The sequence below is a fragment of the Osmerus mordax genome, chromosome 17 (genome assembly GCF_038355195.1).
Source record: "Osmerus mordax isolate fOsmMor3 chromosome 17, fOsmMor3.pri, whole genome shotgun sequence".
NCBI lineage: Eukaryota > Metazoa > Chordata > Actinopteri > Osmeriformes > Osmeridae > Osmerus > Osmerus mordax.
Window position 1 is genome coordinate 9,459,232 of NC_090066.1, and position 22,268 is coordinate 9,481,499.

At 51.3% G+C, this 22,268-nt stretch overlaps 2 protein-coding genes across 6 annotated transcripts in view; both read left to right on the forward strand.

Moving 5' to 3' along the window:
• The first annotated feature begins 994 nt into the window (after positions 1-994).
• LOC136959837 (inhibitor of growth protein 3) lies at positions 995-6,052 on the forward strand. 5 transcript variants are annotated; one of them, XM_067254034.1, is made up of 12 exons: positions 995-1,109; positions 1,253-1,324; positions 2,201-2,301; positions 2,518-2,583; positions 2,934-3,030; positions 3,457-3,528; positions 3,699-3,815; positions 4,032-4,195; positions 4,301-4,500; positions 4,886-5,078; positions 5,219-5,257; positions 5,748-6,052. In XM_067254034.1, exons 1-12 carry the CDS (start codon positions 1,082-1,084, stop codon positions 5,862-5,864), a joined length of 1,266 nt encoding a protein of 421 aa, XP_067110135.1. In that variant the 5' UTR covers positions 995-1,081; the 3' UTR covers positions 5,865-6,052. The 5 variants fall into 5 exon arrangements, 3 of the variants coding, with proteins under 3 accessions (XP_067110135.1, XP_067110136.1, XP_067110137.1); XM_067254035.1 differs by lacking the exons at positions 4,886-5,078; positions 5,219-5,257; positions 5,748-6,052 and adding an exon at positions 4,726-4,849; XM_067254036.1 differs by lacking the exons at positions 4,032-4,195; positions 4,301-4,500; positions 4,886-5,078; positions 5,219-5,257; positions 5,748-6,052 and having other exon boundaries at positions 3,634-3,739.
• A 1,367-nt stretch (positions 6,053-7,419) lies between these two features.
• Positions 7,420-22,268, forward strand: part of cped1 (cadherin-like and PC-esterase domain containing 1) — a 37,220-nt gene continuing 22,371 nt past the window's right edge. Inside the window, 8 exon segments of the mRNA XM_067255013.1 lie at positions 7,420-8,168; positions 14,650-14,809; positions 17,739-17,833; positions 18,100-18,178; positions 19,885-19,963; positions 20,054-20,168; positions 20,170-20,200; positions 22,017-22,167. Of these exon segments, the coding sequence (XP_067111114.1) occupies positions 7,845-8,168; positions 14,650-14,809; positions 17,739-17,833; positions 18,100-18,178; positions 19,885-19,963; positions 20,054-20,168; positions 20,170-20,200; positions 22,017-22,167 (1,034 nt within the window). The 5' untranslated portion in view covers positions 7,420-7,844.

The window sequence follows — 22,268 nt, forward strand, 5'->3', positions numbered from 1 at the left end:
ATCATGTAGTTGTTCTCGGACAATCTTAAAAGAAAATCCTAATTATAATTCCTCGCGGATGCAAGTCCTAAAAGAAGGAGGCTGGTCGATATCCAACAAGATTCCTCTCGTCCAGCTTCAGATATTTATCTCAAATTGGTCAAAAACATCTACTTGGGGCTGCATCGTCCTACCAAAGAGCCGAGTTGATCAACTCGGTCCTGTCAGTTCAACTTCTGCATATTTAAGAGTGGCCAAACTTGCACTCGCAGCCTGGTGTGTCATGCGGGGGCGGTCCGCAGGGTCCTAGCGCTTCGCATAATTGCATCTCCAAATACTGTAGAGGCCTCTGTAGCTAGCTTCCTTGGAGAGGGAAAGAATGCGGCCAGCTATAGCCCTCCTCCTCGAGATAGCATGCCTAGGTCAAGAGGTCAGATCTAGAGAGTGTTATTGTCTAGGCCTGGGGGAAACTGAATAGAGACTAAGGCTTTAACTAGTGTAGCAGTCCCCAATGAATTAGAAGGAAATTACTGCTGAGTTTGCTGTTATTGTTATTGTTTATTTGTGTGTGTGGTGTGTGTGTTTGTTTGTGTGTTTGTGTGTGCGCCTGCGTATGCGTGTGCGAGAAAGAGATAGGGACGGTGATTGTGTGGGTGTTGTGTGTGTGTGCGCGCACATACTGTAAATAAGACATAGCCTAGGGTTATGGGATAGGCTAAATGATGCGGAGAACAGAGATCTCTTATCACACAAAAAAAGTATGTATTTATTAAACTTATGTAATGTAAATTACGTAAGTACATAAAATTATGTAAATCTTTAGTAAAGTTGCATTATTTCTTTTTAGCAAGTGCAGTCTTTTTATCCAGGTTCCAATTTTGCAATCCAATGAACTACAAGTACCACAATGCTTCGTAGTTAGAAGTCGATGTCTACGCATTTTCATGCTTGGCCAATAATACTACGATGTGTTGATTACGTCATGTTCTCTGACCTCCGTTTGTCAGTGGACATTTTTTTGTTCGTGAAACAGCGGCTGGCGGCGCCATATTGAAAGACCCAAATTCTTCTAATAAACGTTAAAAACATCGCATTTGCCAAGATGCTGTACCTAGAGGATTATCTCGAAAGTGAGTATACAATCCACACGTTACACGAGTGTCGCAAATGGTGCATTTAATCATTTTAGTGTGCGTTAATTTCGAGCTCGCGCGTTCGGTCTGTTAGCCTAGCAATGCTAGCTGGTGAATTGGCTTTTTCTTCTCCCTGGCAGTGATCGAGCAGCTACCCATGGATCTCCGCGACAGGTTTACGGAAATGAGGGAGATGGACCTGCAAGTTCAAAGTAAGCGGCATGCACGAGTCACACCCACACTCAGTACCGGCACCCAACAAAGCGCTGCAGCTTCCATAGTATTTCTACGAGTAGGCTAGTTAACTTAATAGTGTTGTTTGGAAGTCATACACGTTTTGCACGTTATTAACTATTTTTTATGAAGAAGCTAGATTGCTCATTTAGATGGTAAACAAGAAGCTGAACGTCTGAAACTATAGCTAGCTGGCATAAGTTGGATACATTATTTTTAATCAATCTAGTTTATTGTTACATCCAGTTGTACAGATACAAAGTAGAAAAACATACATGGCATTGCTGCAACAGCAGAGTTGCAGCAAAATATATCTGGGTATATGAGTATATCAGATAGGTATTACTGTAAGATCAGTAATAATGAAATTAATAAATTTCAAAATACAAATAAAAAGATAACATGTCATACATTATAGATAGAAAAACAACCCGATTGTAATTATATTTGGCATTTGCACTCTTAGTTTCAGATAAGTCAAACTTACAAGCACTTGCAATTACGTTTACATTTAGTCATTTAGCAGACGCTCTTATCCAGAGCGAGTTACAGTAAGTACAGGGACATTCCCCCTAAGGCAAGTAGGGTGAAGTGCCTTGCCCAAGGACACAACGTCATTTTGCACAGCTGGGAATCGAACCGGCTACCTTCCGATCAATAGCCCGATTCCCTAACCGCTCAGCCACCTGACCACCCCAATTAAAAACTAGAATTGCATTGTACAGATGTGCCGGATTGAAAGCTCGCACAGAGACCGGCATTTACTGGTCTGGAGCAGTGTGTTCTCATCCACTCTAGCCCTGAAGCCCACACGCCTATCCATGTCCGAAACTCACTGTTTCATCGTGTCTTAGATGCAATGGACCAGTTGGAGCAGAGGGTTAACGAGTTTTTCGTCAACGCTAAGAAAAACAAGCCCGAGTGGAGGGAGGAACAGATGGAGGTGATCAAAAAGGTACCCGGTGTCATTAACCTTCACCACACACACACACGCACTCCTAAAACACATGGGCAGAATGCGCTGGAATTCTGTGTTAAGACCATTTTTAATCTGGGAAAAGCTGTTGACACCGATGTTATACCGATGCATATTTTTGCCGTCGTAAACGCACTGCGACGCGCTCAGATGAATGTCATTATTCATAGCTGCTGCTGTGTCTCCCTCCTCCAGGACTATTATAAAGCCTTGGAAGACGCAGACGAAAAAGTACAGCTGGCCAATCAGATTTACGATCTGGTAAGGGGGAAAAGTTGGTGTTTCTGCTGGATCCTGTTAGTTGCACGGGTTATCTGTTTGGATGCAGTCGGTTTAGAAGCATGAGAGGCACACTCGCAGTCCAGAGATGCTCTGTTTTACGGGACGAATGGGATTTCGTAAAGCCACCACCGTGCCATGTTTTCTTCAGCCCACTAGGCGGCAGCACAGCACCACAGACAACCTGGCACGTCTCGGCCGGTCATGCACCTCACCCGTTGCGTGTTGCCTGCGAGGCTTTTTACGCTGTGGGGGGCTGGGATGTGTAGTGTGGGTGTGAACCACGGTGGGGGGCTGTACTGAGCGCTGACGGGGCTGTGGTGTGGTCACAGGTGGACCGTCACCTGAGGAAGCTGGACCAGGAGCTGGCCAAGTTCAAGATGGAGCTGGAGGCCGACAACGCCGGCATCACCGAGATCCTGGAGAGACGTGAGTGGCGGCTGTCAATCACCCACACCTGAGCCCCGCCCTCACCTGAGCCCCGCCCTCGGCCGGCTGTCAATCACGCTCCCCACTACACCCGTTCCTATTTGACCGACCGGAGTTCCGGACTCGCCGTGGGCCATGTGTTCTTGGTGAAAGGGGGTTTGTGGGCCGTGTGTCGGTGTGTGGATATGCGCACCTCCGCTAGGGGGCGGTGTTGGTCTCGCAATCCCTCACTTGGTGCCCTGACACCCCTCTTGTGACTGAACAGTCCACTCCAGATCTCTCCCAGTCCTGACTCCAGCACTCTCTTCCCTGTTATGTCTGCCTGTCCATGGAGAAAACACGGTCTCACTGGAACTACTGCAAAGAATTGAAGAAAAAAGATGGATGATTATTGTGTCTCTCTCTCTTCCCCCCCCTCCCCAACAGGTTCCCTAGAGATGGACAGTCCCTCTCAGCCGGTCAACAACCACCACGTCCACTCACACACCACAGTGGAAAGTAAGGACACACACATCCGCAAAGTCCAAACACACACGCACCCAGACAGGGTCATCAGGTCTGGATGTTGTTTTCTAAATCGGGTCCACGTCATGCTGTTTTTAGATAGATGCATATTAGATCGCCAGGCTTACCAAGCACTGTCGTGTGTGTGTGTGTGTGTGTGACAGAGAGGAAATACACCACGCCAACACACCACACCACAGAACACGTCCCTGAGAAGAAGTTCAAATCTGAAGCCCTGCTCTCCACGCTCACATCAGACGCCTCCAAGGAGAACACGCCAGGTAACGCCACACACATTCACACACATTCACACACATTCACACACATTCACATACACTGCACTGGCTGTGTTCAATTCAATTCAGTTTACACTTTCTTGCTGTGTCATTGACTCACTGGCTTCCTTGTCTTTTCCTGTCCACGCCCTCACCCCCCTTCTCTCCCTCTCTCGCTCGTTTGCCCCCCTCATTTCTATCCTGCCCCCCCCTCCCCCCCAGGCTGCCGCACCAACAGCACGTCCTCAGCCACTAACAACGTGTACAGTGTGAACTCAGGGCAGCCCCTGGTCTCCTACAACCTCAGCTCTCTGTCCAGCGGGGCCGGGGCCGGGGCAGGGGCCATCACCATGGCAGCAGCACAGGCCGTGCAGGCCACCGCACAGGTAACACACGCACAACTACCTGACTGGGTGCTGCTCAACGCAGGACAGGGTTTTTTTTCTCTGACTGTTGTACCTCTTCATACTGTGCGTGTGTGTGTGTCCCAGATGAAGGAGGGCAGGAGGACGTCCAGTCTGAAGGCCAGCTACGAGGCCATCAAGAACAGCGACTTCCAGCTGAACCGGGAGTTCTCCCTGTCCCGGGACACGGCCGGCTACTCCTCCTCCGCCCTGGCCAACACCCTCACCCAGACCCTCGCCCCCGCCACCGCCTCCTCCGACTCCCGCGGGGGGGGGCGCAAGACCAAGTAAGACGCGCGCACACACACACAGCCGCATACTGTATACACGCTCTCTCACACACACACACACACACACACACACACACACACACACACACACACACCAGCTCGCTCAGAGGACCACCAGGGTGACTATGAAGGCATCATAGCATGATGGTGCTAGTCTCACCACATTGTGAGTTATCCCTGAAGTCAGTCTGCTGTTGCTCGTGATCACCCTATCTGGCACAGGGCACCAGTCTTGTGATGTCACACCCCGTTGTTTCAGGCAACGCTGTCGAAGACGCCAGTAGACGCTCCCGAGCAGCGAGGACCGATCCATAAAGGTCCGTCTTAACTCTCGTCTGACCCCCCCCCCCCCCTCTCTCTCTCTCTCTCGTCCCGTCTGCAGAGGCAGCACCAAGTCTTCCAACCACCAGTCGTCCTCCTCGTCCTCGTCCTCCTCGCTGTCCTCCTGCTCCTCGTCCTCGGCCCTGGCCCAGGAGCTGTCCCAGCAGGCCTCTGCGCTGCCCGAGGCCGACACCAACAGCCAGGTGGACTGGAACTACGACCCCAACGAGCCCCGCTACTGCATCTGCAACCAGGTACAGGATTACTGTCGCGTGTGCGCACACACACACACTCACACACACTCAGGCTGACTGCCACATGTGTACACACAAACACACGCCTTTCACTCTGACAGACACACATGTTCACTAAAAGAGCCTCACTCCTTTTCCAGGTGTCTTATGGAGAGATGGTGGGCTGTGATAACCAGGATGTAAGTACCAGTTTACCTTCATCCAGAACTTTATCATGCTGGGGGATACCCCCCCCCCAGAGTCCTACCTATCTAACCAACCCCCCCCCCCCCCCCACCCCCAAAGATCCTACCCTCCATCATGTCATCTAATTACATTTTTTTGAACTACTACATACAGAAGGACTAAACCGCTTCATGTATTTCAATATTTACATGTTAATATTTAAGCAATGAACTGCGAAGTGAAATCCTATTCTTTATAAACATTTATTTATGCAATTAAGCCGATTATCAATGATACGGTTTGAATAAATACTCGATGGCATATATCAACGGCATGAAATGAAACCAACAAATGGCCACAGTCTGTCTGGACGTCTTCCAGCTAGGAAGCGGAGAAAAGGCTTTCCAGGAGTAGTGACTGGATGAGTCACTAGAACATCAGTCCTGGTGTGTACTGCTGGTGGTGAGAGCCAGGCTGACTGTGTGTGTGTGTGTGTTCCCACAGTGCCCCATCGAGTGGTTCCACTACGGCTGCGTGGGGCTGACAGAAGCCCCCAAGGGGAAGTGGTACTGCCCCCAGTGCACCGTTGCCATGAAGAGGAGAGGGAGCCGCCACAAATGAGACCCTTCCCCCTGCGTCCAGGACCCCCCCCCCTACACACACACCCTGCAGACCCCCCCCCAATCCATCTCCTAATTAACTGCCACTAAACCCCCCCCCCCACTCCACCCCGTCACTAGAGCGGACCTGCGGTGGACACAGAGAAGACTCGTCTGCCTGTGTGACCTTTCATAGAGGTCAGGGGTCACTCAGGGAAGAGGTTTGGATGGAGGAAAAACGGCACAGGAAAGAATTCCTCATACTCCTCTCCCTGCATAAATGAGGAATGGTGAACTCTTGTGCCCGCCATCGACCAGTAACCCCCCCCCCCCCCCCCAGCCCCAATTACATGCCCTCATCAGAATTGGATTGCTCGCCTTTCCTCTGTGACAGAGGGCCACACCCACCCTCCTGCTTCCACGCATGGTCGCAAGAACTGCTCATCAGAGGAAGCTGTAGCGAGGGCGCCAATGATTATTTGGCCTGGGAAATGTAGTCCACGGGTGCTTGTTGGACTACAACTCCCAGGCTTTCGATTTTTGAACTCTAAACCATGTTGAAATGTAACTATGACTTTGACCACAGTGTTTGTGTTCATGGTGACTGGGATGGAGACGCCGGTAACGTGTTCCGCTGTCCGCGTGTGACTGAGTCCCCATTGAGTCTCTTAAAAACTAGTTTTCTGAATATACAGTATAAGAACAAAGTCATAAGTGAAGCTGGTATGTGGATGTGTGTGTGTGTACCGTGCGTGTGAGTATGTGTACGTGTGTGTATGTGTCACTAGTCATTCTGCACTGAGATGGTGTGTACAAGTTTCCAGAGATGTAGAAAAAAAACTCAATAAAATGATCAAATTCTTTTGATAAATGTTGTTGGCGTTGTACGTTTTTGCAGCGAACCCGTTTTTGGATGCAATCTTCTATAATTAATGTTAAATGATTTTGTATTTGTTTCAGGTTCGTTTGGTAATGAAGTGCTTGTTTCATTACGTTCATTACGAACAATCCTGTACGTTTTTAATAGCCGTGTTCACCTGTTAGTGATTGCGGTTGTGCTGGAATCTGACTTGGGCCAGCGTAAGGACACGTAAATTTGACATTTATAAATTGTTTTTGCGTGTTTGGCCCCTGTTGCCGTTAACGTAATTCAACACAATTCAAACTACCAGTTTATTTTATGTAACAGGCGAAGATGTGTGCCACAAATAGCAGAGAACACCAGTGTTCCACCAGACATAGGAATGAAGAGGGGGGCAGGTCTCGACCCCCTACAGAGAAGGCATGTGTGCGAATTTAGACCGCTCCGTGTGTCGTGTGGAATTTAAAAACTCGTTTCGGTGCGAGAACCAAAAGCGCCTCGGCTACGCTGACAAAGCTTGCATGATCCGTGCTCAAATTCCCTTGTTCTTCCTCCATTGAAGTTCCCGTCTGAAAAGCAGCAGCAGCCCTGTGCGTGCACTATAATCTAGCAGTCCTCGAGGAGAGGAAGCGTCTGTTTACTTTTTCTTTGGATTAACCCAAACCAGGTGGACTCGCCTCCGCGCACACAGGCGAGCTCTTCAGTAGTTAGAGAACGTCTCTTATCGTTTATTGCTGGGCGGGCTTCTGGTTGTGGAGTTATTTCTATAACTCCATAACTCTGTTCATGTGTAGCGGGAGACTTTGTGCGCTGGTTCAAGGAGAGGAATGGGATAGTTTTCTGACAGCGCGGATGAGCGCAGTGTGTGATCTCGGTCATGAGGTCCGTTATTCGAGTGTTTTTCAACTGACTTTTTCATTCTTTCGGGTAAAGAGAAACAACATTGTAACCCGGCCCGCCACGACGTGCTGAAAGGACACGATAGCTTCTGTGTTAAAGGTTAGACGTTGGAGCGTATATTTCCCGTGGATTTTAAAGCGCCCCGTCTTTTTCTAGAATTCTTGAAGTGCGTGTTTGGCCAAGTGTAACCGCTCCCTACCCGTCTAATGGGTTGGGAGAGCGGCCAGTGGTTTGAGTGGGATGCAGGGACGTAAACACCGTTTAATGTTATGCCTTGTGCCAATAGCCAACAAAGTTCTGAGAGAAGCGGGGATGTTCCTCTGGCGCTTGTGGACGCTGCGCCGTAGGTATTGCTCTGGGCCGTTATTGCTTCTGGGGGTAGCGGTATGTCTCTTCTACCAGACCCTGGTGGTCGCGCGGAGCAGGTTCAAGTCCAGCCAACCCGCGTCTGATGAGCGCAACAAGTCAGAGATGATGGACACGAAAAAAGCCTTTGATGAACAACTGATGCAGGAACCGCAGCGGATTATTGCCGCTCTGGAGGCTTTGCAGAGAGAACGAGGGGTAAGAAGCCTATATCTGATCCTAAGTGTTGCGGTCAGCAGGCTATGTTTTTGATGTACTTTTTGGTTTATCTGGTTTTATTAAGCTTGATCAGAACGTACCCTACAATTTAGTTGAATTTCACTATTTAGTCATTCTGCTCCCTCTCTCTATCTCTTACCCACTCACTCCTAGCCGAAAACCCTAAACACCGGCTGAGTTTAATTAACTTTAATGAGCAACAACATCCGGAGGCTCACTCATTCTTGGACGATGACCGACCATGTAGGCTTAACTGCAGGACCTATTTGAATTTCCGTTCATTTTAAACCTCCGACATTGTTTTATGGTTTCTGTTCCGGCTTGTGTTATTGTTTAGATATTTTTAGACACTGGTCCGAAACCTGAATGTCCATTGGTTAAAGCAACACGTGCGTGTGATGCAGATAAAATGGGAAGGCGTGTCTACTTTGTCCTTTAAGTAGTCCCAGAACGTATGATTGGCACATGTATGGACTAATCAGGACCAGGTTGCATATACATTTTCCTTGGCTGCCGGTCCAAGTGTTTCCAGATATAAATATTCAGTCGTGAATCAATGCTGAGAATCTCTTCCCTTGACAGCTCAGTAAACGTCTCTGTATAATAGCAGGTGACTTATTGACACTGACATTAATATCAACACTAAACTTAACATGCTGAATGTAAAAAATAAGGCTGCACCTACCTTCTCAAATGTGCGCGGCAAGCGCGTCGCTTCGCTTGACCTCAGACCCGTGTTCAAATGAGTTCTCTGCTATGACAAAAGAGTGTACTTTGTCTGTGCGAGTGTGTGTTATACAGACTAATTGTTGCCGTGCGGCTAGTAATCTCTCACGCGTTTGTGTTTCAAGAGGGTGTTCTGGGGGACTGTCAGCTGGCTGAGATCAGCTGCTCGAGAAACGGCAGGTCACTCTAAAGCTCTCTGGTTACCATCTGCTCCTAACAACGGATACCCGGTCACTTATTCGAGAATAACCGCCTATTATGGGATGGCTATTGAAAACAGGGCCTTGACTGGAGCCCATCTTTATTTTGGGATATGTGACTTGTAATCTCAGGCTTTCTCAACCCCTAGAGAGAAGGACAGCGTTGAGAGAGCGAGAGGAGAAAATAGACAAGAAAGAGGGTAAGAGGAGAGGAGGAGGACAAGTGTTGACAGGGAGGGAGAGAAATAAATAAACAAGGGGGGGTGGGAAAGAAGGAGTGGTGATGGTGTTGAGAAGGACCCTAGCGGTGTGTGTGCGTGTAACAGGCGTGGTCTTGCTCCGTCAGAGGTATCGGGCCGATGTTCGCCCCTCACTGGGGTCTCGAATGCGCCACCTCTGACTTCCCAAGCGCGACCACTACCAAGTACGCCGACGAAAAGCTAGCCATTCATTGACGCCGGTGGCCTGTTACATACCTGAGGAGTGAGTTTCACCGCACACCGGCTACATGCGTGTGCGTACCTGCAAGGTGGACAGAGATAAGTCCATCGTAACGTTGACAGCCACCAGAGACATCTGTTCGGGCTTCCTGCAAACACCCCAAGTTTGTGTTTCATGTTCAAATGAACTCCCACAGTAACACATGCAATAGCGTCTTAAACATAGTTTTATAGGTTATAGCTATAGCTAAAAGGGTAAGACATTCCCCTCGGTGTGTGTGTGTGTGTTTGTGGTTTGTGACTGCGTGGGACCCGTCCTGTTGAGGAAGATATGTGGCAGTTCTTGGAGAAGAGCGTCCGAGCTGGTCTGTTTGATGGCGTGTCTTTAAGCTCTAGCTGCCACGGCCATGACACTTCTGCCAGCTTGGCATCTCCTCTGGTATGTCTCAAATGACTGATTTTGACTTTAAGCATACGAATGAGGAGTTATGTCTCGGGTTGAAAGTCTGATGTTCAAATGGTGTCTTCAACTCTCTCTGTGTGTGTGTGTGTGTGTGTGTGTGTGTGTGTGTGTGTGTGTGTGTGTGTGTGAGAGAGAGAGTGACTGGCTGTTAAAGTGTGAGTATGTGTGTTGATCCGGCATGGCAAGCGGGAAGCAGCTCTGTAAGGGACAGCGGCGTTAGAGGAGAGGAGCTGAAGTGTTAGATCGGGGGGGGGTGACGTAACCTGAACCGTAGCTCTTTAGTCCTCCCGGGGCTCCGCTAGCCCCAGACTGACCCTTTCAGACCAGGGACAAAGACTGGGGGGCCAGAGGACTCGAGCAGGGGGAAGGGGACAGGAGCTAGGGCGAGGAGAGGAGAGGACCCGACTGCATGTGTGTGTAAAGCGTGTTCAACGTGGACCATCACGTCTGCCAGGGAGATCTGGAACCACATTAGCCAGTTTGACACTAATTGGCTGGAAGTGTGTGTGTGTGTGCGTGCGTGTGTGTGAGAGTGACAGAGTTCCATGCATGTGACCAGTCAGCCAGACTCTCTAAGCCAACCGGAGGGTCACGGTCGGCCAAGACGCTAGGATGTGAAGGATACTCCCTCTGCTTTGTCCCAGGATGAACCCTGACTCCCTGACTTCCTGCCCTCAGTCCTCCATGCTCAGGTTTAAAGAGAGAGCTAGGCCCAGCAGCACACAGCAGAGAGAGAGAGAGAGGCACTTGCTGTCGACCTACCCACAGGAGAGTGAGAGCCTGTATCACTGTCGAAGAGCACAGAGGTAAGAGGTTGTCAAGAAGTGAAGCCTATTTTAGACAGAGCATTCGGCCAGATGGTATAGCTCATCCCCGCTGATGCGTATATTACCTTACGGTGCTTTATGGGCGCTCCGTGTGATCCTTAGTCGGGGTCGTGCTCACTCTGACAGCCCTCGCTCGCGTCTTTCCAAGGTCGCTATTGTAAACGCGTGATACCCGCACGCTCGACCGACCGTCGGTATGCTAAGAAGTCGGCCGCCGTGTTTGTGGGTACCTCGCAAAGGTTCATGCTTTGTGTCAGCTAGGCACTCAGACGGTTATGTGTGAAGGAGGGGGAAAAAGTAGGCCCGCGTTTCGGGCGCAGATTTGTGCTTCAGGTTGTTTTCGTTCTACCGAGGGAGCACTTTACGACTTTCCGTGAAACGGATCGCATTTCCAGAGGGATCCTCTCCGAATTCTTAACACGACGTCTCATTCTATGGATGGAATTGGTGCACTTTAATGGGGAAATGTATTTTCCAGACTCGACTCGGTGGGTTTCTGGTGGATGCAGGGCCTTGTCGGGTGCATGAGTCATAGTGTGGTTGGCTATAGTGGACGTGTGTGTATTTATATCCATGGAGCCGCGACGCCGACCTCTAGCTGTGGAGCCAGTGGTAACACAACGCCACATCCTGTCACTAACGGGGAGGCAGAGGAAGGTACAGATGGACAGGCTGTCAGAGAGAGAGAGAGAGAGAGAGAGCGAGAGAGAGAGAGAGAACTGTAAAAAGAGCTGGAGGGGCAGGGAGGTTAAGTCCGAGGCATATTTGGGGCTGGGAGGGGTTGAGGGGGAAGGGTGCGAGAGTTGGGGAAAGGCAAGCGGACACTGAGAAAGCAAAGAAAGGAGAAAAGGATGGAGGAGTGAGAGCGGGAGAGGGGAAGAGGAGGAGCGATGTGCTTGAGTGTGACAAAGCGAGAGAAAGGAGGAAAACGATCCCTGCCAGCTCTGTGGGCAGTTACCAAGCAGAGCAACAACATGGTTTGCATGGGGGCGGGCGGGTTACTGGTTTTCACTGGAAAACACATCTTTGTAACTCCAGACCACCCCATGTAACAACAGGTCACCGTGAGCTGTTGTATCACAAACGCTAGTTAGCATGGCGCTAGTTTAAAGCCCCCTCCTCACACGGCATTGGAGCGCGGAGCCCTGCTCGCCCCGTGGAGGGTCAACTGTCGCCGGTTCAAGTGAGACGTCCGCGGGCGCCGCGTTGTGAGGTGTGGCTGGTTGTAGACTTGAGGCAGAGCTCTGGGTTGAGGCCAGACCCCGGTCTGAGGACTGGTGACATTCCTCAAACGCTGCTGTGACGTCACCACGCCACTCCCCCGTAGCGGGAAGGTCCTGGCAGCGTGTAGTGGGGCATGGCTTGGCAGCACACCCTGTTCAGACTCATGGAATCACTCATGGACATGGCTAACTGTAATGGGAGGTGTGTGCGTGTGTGTGTGTATGTGTGTGTGTGTGTGAGAGAGATACCTACTAATGTGGGCCGTGGTGGTGTGTATCTGTTACGGGTTGGCAGGGCCAAAGGTCACAATGCTTAGGGACTGGATCGGGGGTGGAGCTGGAAGGGGGGGGTGAAGATAGCACAGCCTATTTATAATCCAGCCCTTCCAGTTACTGTATTCCCCCTGCCCCCTCCTAGGCCACACCCCTCCCACTGTCTCATGGGCTCCATGTCAGTCACAGGGTCGTCATGGTGATGGAGGAAGTGCCTGGGTAGTTTCTTCCCAAGATGATGTCAGCCCACAGTGGAGGAATTCAAATGAGCTCCAGTTATTAACATGATCCTTTCATTACTGAGGTTGTTTCACGTGTCCAGCTTTGATAACTTGTGTTTTCATCTCAGTCGATCAATCACTGGGCAACTTCAAATATAAAACCTTGTCTTAAAAACAACAACACACAGCCTACTCTTACGAATAGGTTAACCCTAATTGTAGCGTTAAAGCGTTTCTTTATGTTTAATAATACCCTGCCACTCATTCAAATTCACAAAACGTGCAATTTATCCCAGTTACCTGACATTGTGTAACTTACGATCGACTACTCTGACTATGTTGCGCAACGAAAATGCATTTTGCTCGTCAAATTAGCTACAAGCTAGCCAGAGTTATTGCCTGGATCACAGCTCGTGCTGCAGTTATAGACTAGGGCCGACCTGCAAGATCAATATCAAGCTCATTTCCCCCTCTGGCGTTTCTCCCACTGCGAAAACGAAGCACGGTGTTTGTGTTTAATATGTGTGTGTGTGTGTCCCCCCCCACTCACACACAGACGAAATTGCAGGCGAGCAGTTCCCGATCTATACATGATTGCATTTCGATCTTATTAAGGGAGTATTATTTTAATATCTCAACCTGGTCGCTGTGTGCCGTTTTCTTTGAACTCCAAACTCTTTTTTGATTTTCTCTGTGCATCTCTCTCTCTCTCTCTCTCTCTCTCTCTCTCTCAGCATTTATCTCTCCCCCTCCCTTTCACTCCTGTCTTCGTGCTAAAAGTGGTGCCGTGGGGAAGAAAGAAGGAGGGATGAGGGAGTTTACTTGTTATTGCTGAGAAAAAGAGAGCGAGAGATGGTTGTTGGCCGGGGTCCCATTTGGACGGCCTCATAATGAAATAATAACGCTTGCATCTCGGAACGTGGCCACGGCAGACTGGCAGGCCCCAGAACAGAGCAGTGAGGAATAATTGCATGTTTGAGATGAGTATCTGGGCCTGAAGAGAGAGGGGGACGGAGGAGGGGACGGGGACGGGGGGGCTGGAGTCGTTTCCAGGGCATTGTGACGCCCCCCACCCAAACTCCTGATCCTTGATGTGGCTCTGCCTCCACATGGAAACGTTTACCCGGCTACGCCGCACCAGTCGGAGGAGCAGGGAGGGAGGGACTGAGCGGGGGGGGGGGGGGGGGGGGGGAATGAAGAAAGTGGAGTGCATGGAATTGCAGAGAGAGAGAGAGAGAAATCAGGGGGAGCAGAGCTGAAATGGGAAGAGTAGAAAAGCAGGGATCAAAGAGAGGACGGATAGAAAAAATAAAGAGAGAAATTGAGACGGGGTGGTGGGGAGAGGGGAAGGAAAGAAATGTTACAGTCCCACCACTCAGGGTTGATTTAATGAAGATCTGTCTCTGAGGAATGAGCCGCCCTGTAACAGCCCCCCCCCCCCCCCCCGCCCCTCACCACCATCAATCCCTCTTTCAATCCCCCCATCTCCATCCATCAGCCTCCATCTCCCTCTCTGTCTCTCCCTTCACCTCCCTCTCTATCCTACGTCCATTCCAACGTCCATCCATCTTCCTGTCTATCCTCATTCCATCTCCTTCTTCCCCCCCCCCCGCCCTTCCCAGCCAAAACAGTGTGATTCCGGTGTTTCTCCAGCTCTGCTCAGCACAGTGTAAACCCCAGCGCCTTTCATGTGCTCTCTCCCTCTGGCTGATAGCTCACAGGCCACACCCCCCCCCCACCCCCACCACCCCTCCACTCCCTCAGTCCTTCATTCCTTCTGCACCCCACCGACCCACCCCCTCCCTCCCTCTGTCTCTCTGCCCCACACACGCGGAGACTTCCCCAGGATAAGGGATGGCTTTGCGTTTTTTCACTCCCCTTCAGCCGGTGAGATCATCAGGGGGGGGCGTCCGGAAGGACGCCGGCTCGAGCGATGACGGCAGAGAGGACCTCAAAAGAGCCTCACCCCGGGCCCCCCCCCACGAAAACGCCCTTCCTGGTACCCCATGCCGTACCAGGGACCCGGGCTTCCGTTTCGCAAGTCATAACGTCGTCCCCCCCCCCCCCCCCCCCTCCTCTCCCCCCAGGTGGAGGGCTCCGGTCGGAGGCGTGCGGTGGTGTTGACGGGCCAGCGTTTGGCCACCGACACGGAGGTGCAGCTGTACCAGCGGGTGCTGGAGCAGAGGGGCTACGAGGTCAGCCTGGCCCGCTACGCCGAGACCAGCGGGGCCCTGCGGGCACGCCAAGGTGAGAGGGGTGGGGGAACTGAAGAGAAACTGAAACAAGCCAAAGGGCTGGTGGAAGATGCCGGGAGGGCGAATGAGGGGAAGGTCTAGGGAGAAGGGGGGAGAGAGAGAGAGAGAGAGAGAGAGAGAGAGAGAGAGGTGAGGGGATAGGAGCAGACATACCCCAAGGGAGGGAGAGAGAGAAAGAGAGAGAGGGAGAGGGGTGGAGGGATAGGAGCAGACACGGGAGGAAAGAGAGAGAGAGAGAGGGCTCACGGTGATGTGGAGCACATGGTAACACTCTGTAAACACAGTCGTTGAAGGTAGGGGTATTATGCTACTCTCTCACAAACACAGGCTCATTTTCGCTACCGGTAATGAAAAGCGGGGTTCAGGGTACAATGTACAATGGCTTCATTGACTCGTGTTGTGGCGGCGCACACACACACACACACGCACACACACACACACACTCTCCCTCAACTGATGTAGTCTGTGCTTAGTACCACTGGTGACAGTTAGTCCCAATAAGTTTTGCGTGCGAGCAAAGTAACAGGCGTGTGTGTGTGTGTGTGTGAGAATGTTCAGCAGGTGGGAGAAAGGGAGGGTCTGTAGGGTGAAAGGGTTAACTGTCTCAGGGTCTGGTCTGGTCTCAGCCCCCGCCTTGTTCACAGAACCACTTTTACGATCACGGGGCCCCCCCCTGACCCTTGACCCCCTGGCTCCTCCCACCCCATCACATGTGTGATCAGCCAATCGTGTGATCAGCCAATCGCATGAGCATCTTGCAGGTATTACAGAGTGAGGCTGTAATATACACACAGAGACAAGGATACGCACACACATGCGATCCCGCACCGACGAGACCAACTCACCGGAAACAACAGAGGGAATGATGGTGATATATCCTGTCAGCTCGACCGACCTCGAGTCACATGGGGCAGTCGGAACAGAAGGAGGCGGGGCCCGGGGTGGGTGCAGGGTCAAGGGGGAGGCCGTGGGGGGGGGGGGGGGGGGGCGGCAAAGGGGAGGCAAAGGGGAGTAGAGGGACACTGGAACCAAAGAGCAGATGTTTGAGATGCCCCATGTCACTGTAATATAGTGTGCTGCTCCCCTGTACGCCCAAGAGATAAGGGACACTTGGGTGGGTGCATGCAGGAGCAGGGTGTGTGTTGGTGTATGTGTGTAAGAGAATACACTTGTGTAGAACGCCTGTGTGTGTGTGTTTGTGAGACAGAGCGTACATGCTACATGTTTACTGTCTAGACTCAGAACCAGGTTCCAGTGTCTGTCTGGTCTGGGATGGATGATTGACAGCTGTTGTTGGCTGACCACACTGGGGGGAGAGAGAGGGGGGGGGGGGGGACATGATCAAACAGCCCCCCCCCCCCCCTGTTTCAGGCCATTAGGTAAACAAAGGGGGGCAGAACATAATGACTTGACCAGAGGGAACACCTGTGCCTCGTTGGATAGTCTGAGTCTATCCAACAGGTTCTCTACCCACATCAGAGCTCCGTGTTTCTGTGTGACAGCAACGACATCACCCCCACCCCCACCCCCCTCGAGCCACCAGGAAAACGGATCGGCTCCATTTACGGAACGTCCTCGTCGACAGAGCAGGGAACGTTCTGGAATGGAATGGCAGTTGCGGTTCCTGGAACAACGGGGTCTTGAACAGATCTTGAGCTTGATGACCTCTAATTGCTTTAGAGAGCTGTTGTTTGTAGCAGAGGCAGCAGATTAGACGGTGCCAGTTCATTTCCTGTTGATGTACACGCCAGGCACCCCAAACAGAGGAGAAAGAGAGGGAGGGAAGGAGAGAGAGTGAAAGAGAAAAGGAGGAAGAGAGAGGGAAAGAAAGAAAGGGAGTGAGAGGGAGGGAGAAAGAGTAAGAGAGAGAGAGAGCGAGAGCGAGAGAGGGGAAGAAAGAGAAGGGAGGAGAGGGAGAGGGAGAAAGAGAGAGATAGAAATCGTTCTCCAGGGCATGTTTATATTTTCAACAGACGTTCCACTGTTGGGAATGGCCTCTTAGTTTAAAGCTCTGGTTTCCCTCAGCGTCCACACACTCACTCACACGACAAACCGGGCCCAAGGCAGCTCTGAGACTGGGGACTGTCACCCATGGCCAGCCTCTCTATCATTCTTTATTTCTATTTCGCTCTCTATGTCTCTCTCTGGTCTCGCTCTCTCTCTCATCTCCCCTTCTCTTTTTGTTTTTTCCCCTGTAAAAAAGATACACACGCAGCAGGTCACTGTATCTTGCTGTCATGGGGATTGTTAGGAACACTTCCTCCTATTCTCCCTGCTGCAGCACACACACACACACACACCCAGAGCACAGGCCAAAAGCACCAGCACGCTTCCTCCCTCAGCCACGGGTGGAGACCAGATGTTTCCCACCCTGCGTCTCTCTCTGTTTGTGTCTCTCTCTCTCTCTCTCTCTCTCTCTCTCTCTCTCTCTCTCTCTCTCTCTCTCTCTCTCTCTCTCTCTCTCTCTCTCTCTCTCTCTCTCTCTCTTACTTTCCCTCTCTTTTTGAAATCTCTCCCTCCCTCCTTCTCTCAAGCTGTCTCTTGTTTTCTCAGTCTTATTCTCGCTCTCTGTCACACACACACACAACATATTACTCTCTTCCTCAGTCCATGTGCCTGCGTGTTTTATGTTGCTGCAGGTGACAGAATCAAAGTGTGTGTTTCTTGTCGAGGCTCCAGGAGGATTCTGTTGTTTCTGATGTACAGATCGGTTTGCTTTGATTTCGTATTGATACAGCTGGGAGGGATTTCCAGGTTTGGATGCTTCCCTCCCGGCTATAGAACCATATTTGGTTAAAGCTTCGTATATTTATACAGAGATGCTTACCAATCTCTCATTCCTCTCCCGCTCACTTCCTGTTTTCCTCTGTCGCCCACCGCAATCTCTCTCCTTCTCCCCCTCTCTCTCTCCCCCCTCCCAGATGGTAGAGAGTGGACCGTGCTCCTCTGCCTCAGTGGGTCAGAGAAGAGCTGCCTGAGAAAAGTCTCCTTCTCCCGCCTGCTCCCCCACCAGAGGGTAAGACCAGCTCCCCCATCCTCCACCTCCCTTCCTCCCTCCTCCACCAGAGGGTAAGACCAGCTTCCCCATCCTCCACCTCCCTTCCTCCCTCCCCCACCAGAGGGTAAGACCAGCCCCTCTCCCTCCCTCCCTCCCTCCCTCCCTCCCTCCCTCCCTCCCTCCCTCCCTCCCTCCCTCCCTCCCTCCCTCCCTCCCTCCCTCCCTCCTTCCCCTTCCTTTCCCACCAGAGGGTAAGACCAAAAATCTGCTCCCCCCCCCCCCAGGTCAACATGATCCCCCTGCTAGCGGAGGCCTTCTCAGCGGAGGGACGCTGCCGTCTTGGGGCCGCCCCGGGGCCGTCAGGTGAGTCCGGCTCTCCAGCGGTCTGGCAGCGGTCTGGCAGTGTTTTGCGTCCAGTCTGTTTAGTCTGTGGTCAGTTTGGTGTGAACACAGCTGGTGTTATCGGAGCTACATAACTGCCAGGCGTCTCTCACTGTCTCCCCTCTCAGGGAGTCGAGGTTTGTGTGGCACATGATACACATAGTATTTAGTCTGACTGATTGTAAGTCTTTTACATGCAGGAATGGACAGGACCATAGAAAGAATATAGTGGTCCATATACACCATGGAAACCATAGTTGCCCTCCCCCTTGTCCACACACACACACACACACACACACACCCACACAATATTGGGGTTGAATGGTGAAAAATCCTTCTATAGAACACATTTGACAGAACGCTGACACACTTATTCTGTCCCTCTTTCTCTTTGATCCACTCAAAAAAGATGGATATGTAGTTTGAGTCACGAAAGGGTTTCTTGAAAGAGAGTGATAATGGCTGTTTCCTACTTGGCAGCAGCATAATTTTTCTGATCCAGTTTTTCTTCTTTATTATTCTAGGGGTCAATAGCAGGTCTTACCTGGGAAAGCTAGTGCTAAGCAGGAAATAGGCTTTTGATTATCAGTAACCCACACACACACAACACACCCGTCTCTTCAACAACATTGTTTTTCCTTCTGGGCAGCTTGTTGACATTGCCTGCCCTGGTACTGTGGACTGTGGTCCCTGAATAGTACCTCACCCCTACCTGCACCCTAACCCCAACACGCAGCCCTAACCTCACCCCAGACTGGGATACAGGTCATAACCCAGTCCGTTGCATGACTTCCGCTGAGTCATCAGTATCTTATGTAAGGTGAATGCCACTCAAACACAGACCCCTCCACCGCTCCTAGGGTCAAATGGGTTTTGTTTTTCCACATAACCTCTCCCAGAACTGCGACTTCTGGGTAGGGAGAGAGTGAAGGGAGAGGGAGGTCGAGGGAGAGCAGAGGAGAGTGAGGTGGCGTGGGGGCGAGGGAGGGAGGGAGCGTGGGGGAAAGTGAGGGAGGTTGAAGGCGATTGGAGGAGAGAGACAATTAAAGATAGGCAGCGGTGGTCCTGGTTTCCTGGTTGGGGGGTCATGCTCTGGGTTATCTGTGGATTCAGGAAACCGAGTTGACTGGTCTGGTTTCCTGTCCGTCCCTCTGGAACCCAGTGCTGCGTGTCTCCACGAATGTCAACAAGAACCCCACTGGGTGGAAAAATGGATCCCGACCAGGACACCAGGACTGGAGCAGCCGATTGACGGCCAACCGTTTCAGCCTCAACTGCATTTTTTCCCTCTTAGAACGGCTCCAGGGATGAGAGGGAGAGGTTGGGTTCCTGTCCAGAGACTACAGTGATTGAAAGCGAATGTAGCATGCGCGCGCGCCCGTGTGTGCGCGCGCGCGCATGCTACATTCACTTTCAATCGCAGTGCCATGTTTCCAGCAGTTGGGAGTTTCATCAGCCGGCACGGAGCACGGCTGTTGTCCTTTCAGCCAGCACGGGAACACAGAGCAAAGCGACGTGTCTTTGGGACAGTTGCGAGCCCGATGCTGTGTTCGACCCTTCACCCCCCTGTCCGTTCACCTTTTCAATTTTCCAATTTGATTCCCCTTATTGATTCCAAGGGAAACACAACAAATGTGTTTGGAGCTGTTAACTTTCTTGTGTCTTTTGTTGCCGTGTCGTCTCTTTAGGGCTGGCGTTACCCATAATTCCATCTGCCTGCACATCCCTTCTTCCCCAGGGTGATCATGACATGGCACGAGAGGATTGGTCAGTTATCCTCGGTGGACAGAATCCACATTTTGCTGCCAAGTCTTTAATCTTTAAAAGTTGTCAAGTCTCTGACTCTTTCCCACACAGGAACCCATCCACGCCCACTCCTGGCTCCTCCCCCACTCCTGGCTTGGTTGCCATGGTGAACGTCTACGTTCTGGTCACCTCGGCAAACCCACTCACGGCCTTCCTGCACACCACTGTGTCTGGTCAGGACCAGAGAGGAGCGTTACAGTCAGACTAGCCAGGTAGCCAATCACAGAGCTGGGTTTCACCCTCACATGACCTGTCCGGTCCAAACCAGTTAGTGGCTAACTACACACCCTCCACTAGAGATCTACTTATTTAGTTAAGTGCACAAAAATAAATGGAATAACAGCGTATTGTTATAACAAGTAAAAACCTTTTTGTCTGTAGTTACCCATTGAAAGGTCAAAGCTGTCACTAAGTATATATATAACAAAAATATCCATCTTTGATCAACAGGAAGCAGCACATAATGGTGCAGGGTTGAGCCGAAGTCCATCTCTCTCTCTATTCTCCCCTCTCTCTCGTTCCCTCTCTCCTTTTTGCCTCTCTCTTTCCACCGCTCTCTCTCTCTCCCTCTCTCTCTTTCCCTCTTTTCATTTGGCCTCTCTCACTCCCTCTCTCTCTCTGCCCCCCCCCCCCCTCTCTCTCTCTTCAACTTGTTTACGCGGCCTCTCTCGTCCATGTGATATTGATTAGTCGTTCCAGCCCTCGGCTGGGTCTCGCGCCGCCTTCCCGCCGCGTCGACGCTAACCCGTCAGAGGAGCTTGGCAGCGGCCTCACGACACAAGACAGCCAGAACACACATGAAGATTCAATCAAAGATATAGACAGATTCGTCTTATTTCGAATGTTCCAGCGGCCCCCACAGCAGAGATGGTCTTCTGTAACTCGGGGCCCGGTGCTCTGTGTGTGTGTGTGTGTGTGTGTGTGTGTGTGTGTGTGTGTGTGTGTGTGTGTGTGTGTGTGTGTGTGTGTGTGTGTGTGTGTGTGTGTGTGTGTGTGTGTGTGTGTGTGTGTGTGTGTGTGTGTGTGTGTGTGTGTGTGTGTGTGTGTGAGTGAGTGAGTGAGTGAGTGAGTGAGTGAGTGAGTGAGTGAGTGAGTGAGTGAGTGAGTGAAGTGAGTGTGCAGTACATTGGGGTCCAGTCCCCCAACATGTGGGGGGATACCTGGGAGGGCGTAGGGTCCCAAAGGTCGTCAGTGGGAGGACAGCAAAGAATGCGGTTCCATTAGCATCTCATTACAATACGCCCAGACACACACAGACACACACACACACACACAGACACAGTACAAACTGGCACCCCTGTCCTGTCAGACATGCCTGGCTGCAGCCTGACTGATTCTGGGCTGTGTCCTAGTCCACTTGCTCCAGCCTGCCGGAGGCTGACGTGAGGAGGCCTCATCTGGGCCTCGTCACATGTCTGGCTGGTCTCTCTCTCTCAGCCCTCCGATGGTCACAAACGTACACGCATGTGCGTGGCTGACCCTCAGTGCCATTGTGCTCACTTTGTGTGTGTTGTGTGTGTGTGTGCGTGGGTGTGCAAGTGAGTAAATCAGCCAGATGCAGCACATTCTTTGGATTTTGACAGTCACCCCTTACCCCCTTACGTGAATTAGCTCACATCTAATCTGGTTGTCATATTAAACCCTTATGCAACATGATTAGAATCCTCAGATTAAAATCATATGTGATGATGGAATTTCGATGTGTAGGTGTCATGCTGAATGACGATCGTGCGTATGTGCCGCCCCCATGTGGTAAAAACAGCTAAATGTAACTTCTGATGTTAATTAAGATTTGTTGATTTGTTGCCATAATAAATAGTTTTCTCTCTCTCTCTCTCTCTCTCTCTCTCTCTCTCTCTCTCTCTCTCTCTCTCTCTCTCTCTCTCTCTCTCTCTCTCCTCTCTCTCTCTCTCTCTCTCTCTCTCTCTCTCTCTCTCTCTCTCTCTCTCTCTCTCTCTCTCTCTCTCTCTCTCTCTCTCTCTCTCCCCGTTAGCTCAAGGCCTTCTTCCTGCAGCACCTGGGTTCCGAGCATCCCATGAGGCTCTGGGCCAAGTGAAGCACGTCATAGGTCAGGTGCTCAGAGCCGGTGCCGCCTCATCGACCAACGAGGAGCCTAGCTCCCAACCACAGGTAACGGCCCGCGCCTCCATCCGGCTTCAATCTCAGTACATTTCACATTCACAAGACGCATTCATCCAAAGTGAAACACACGTCGTACACAGCACTAATACACGTAGTTCCAAGCAGCGCTTCAGTGGTTAATGCC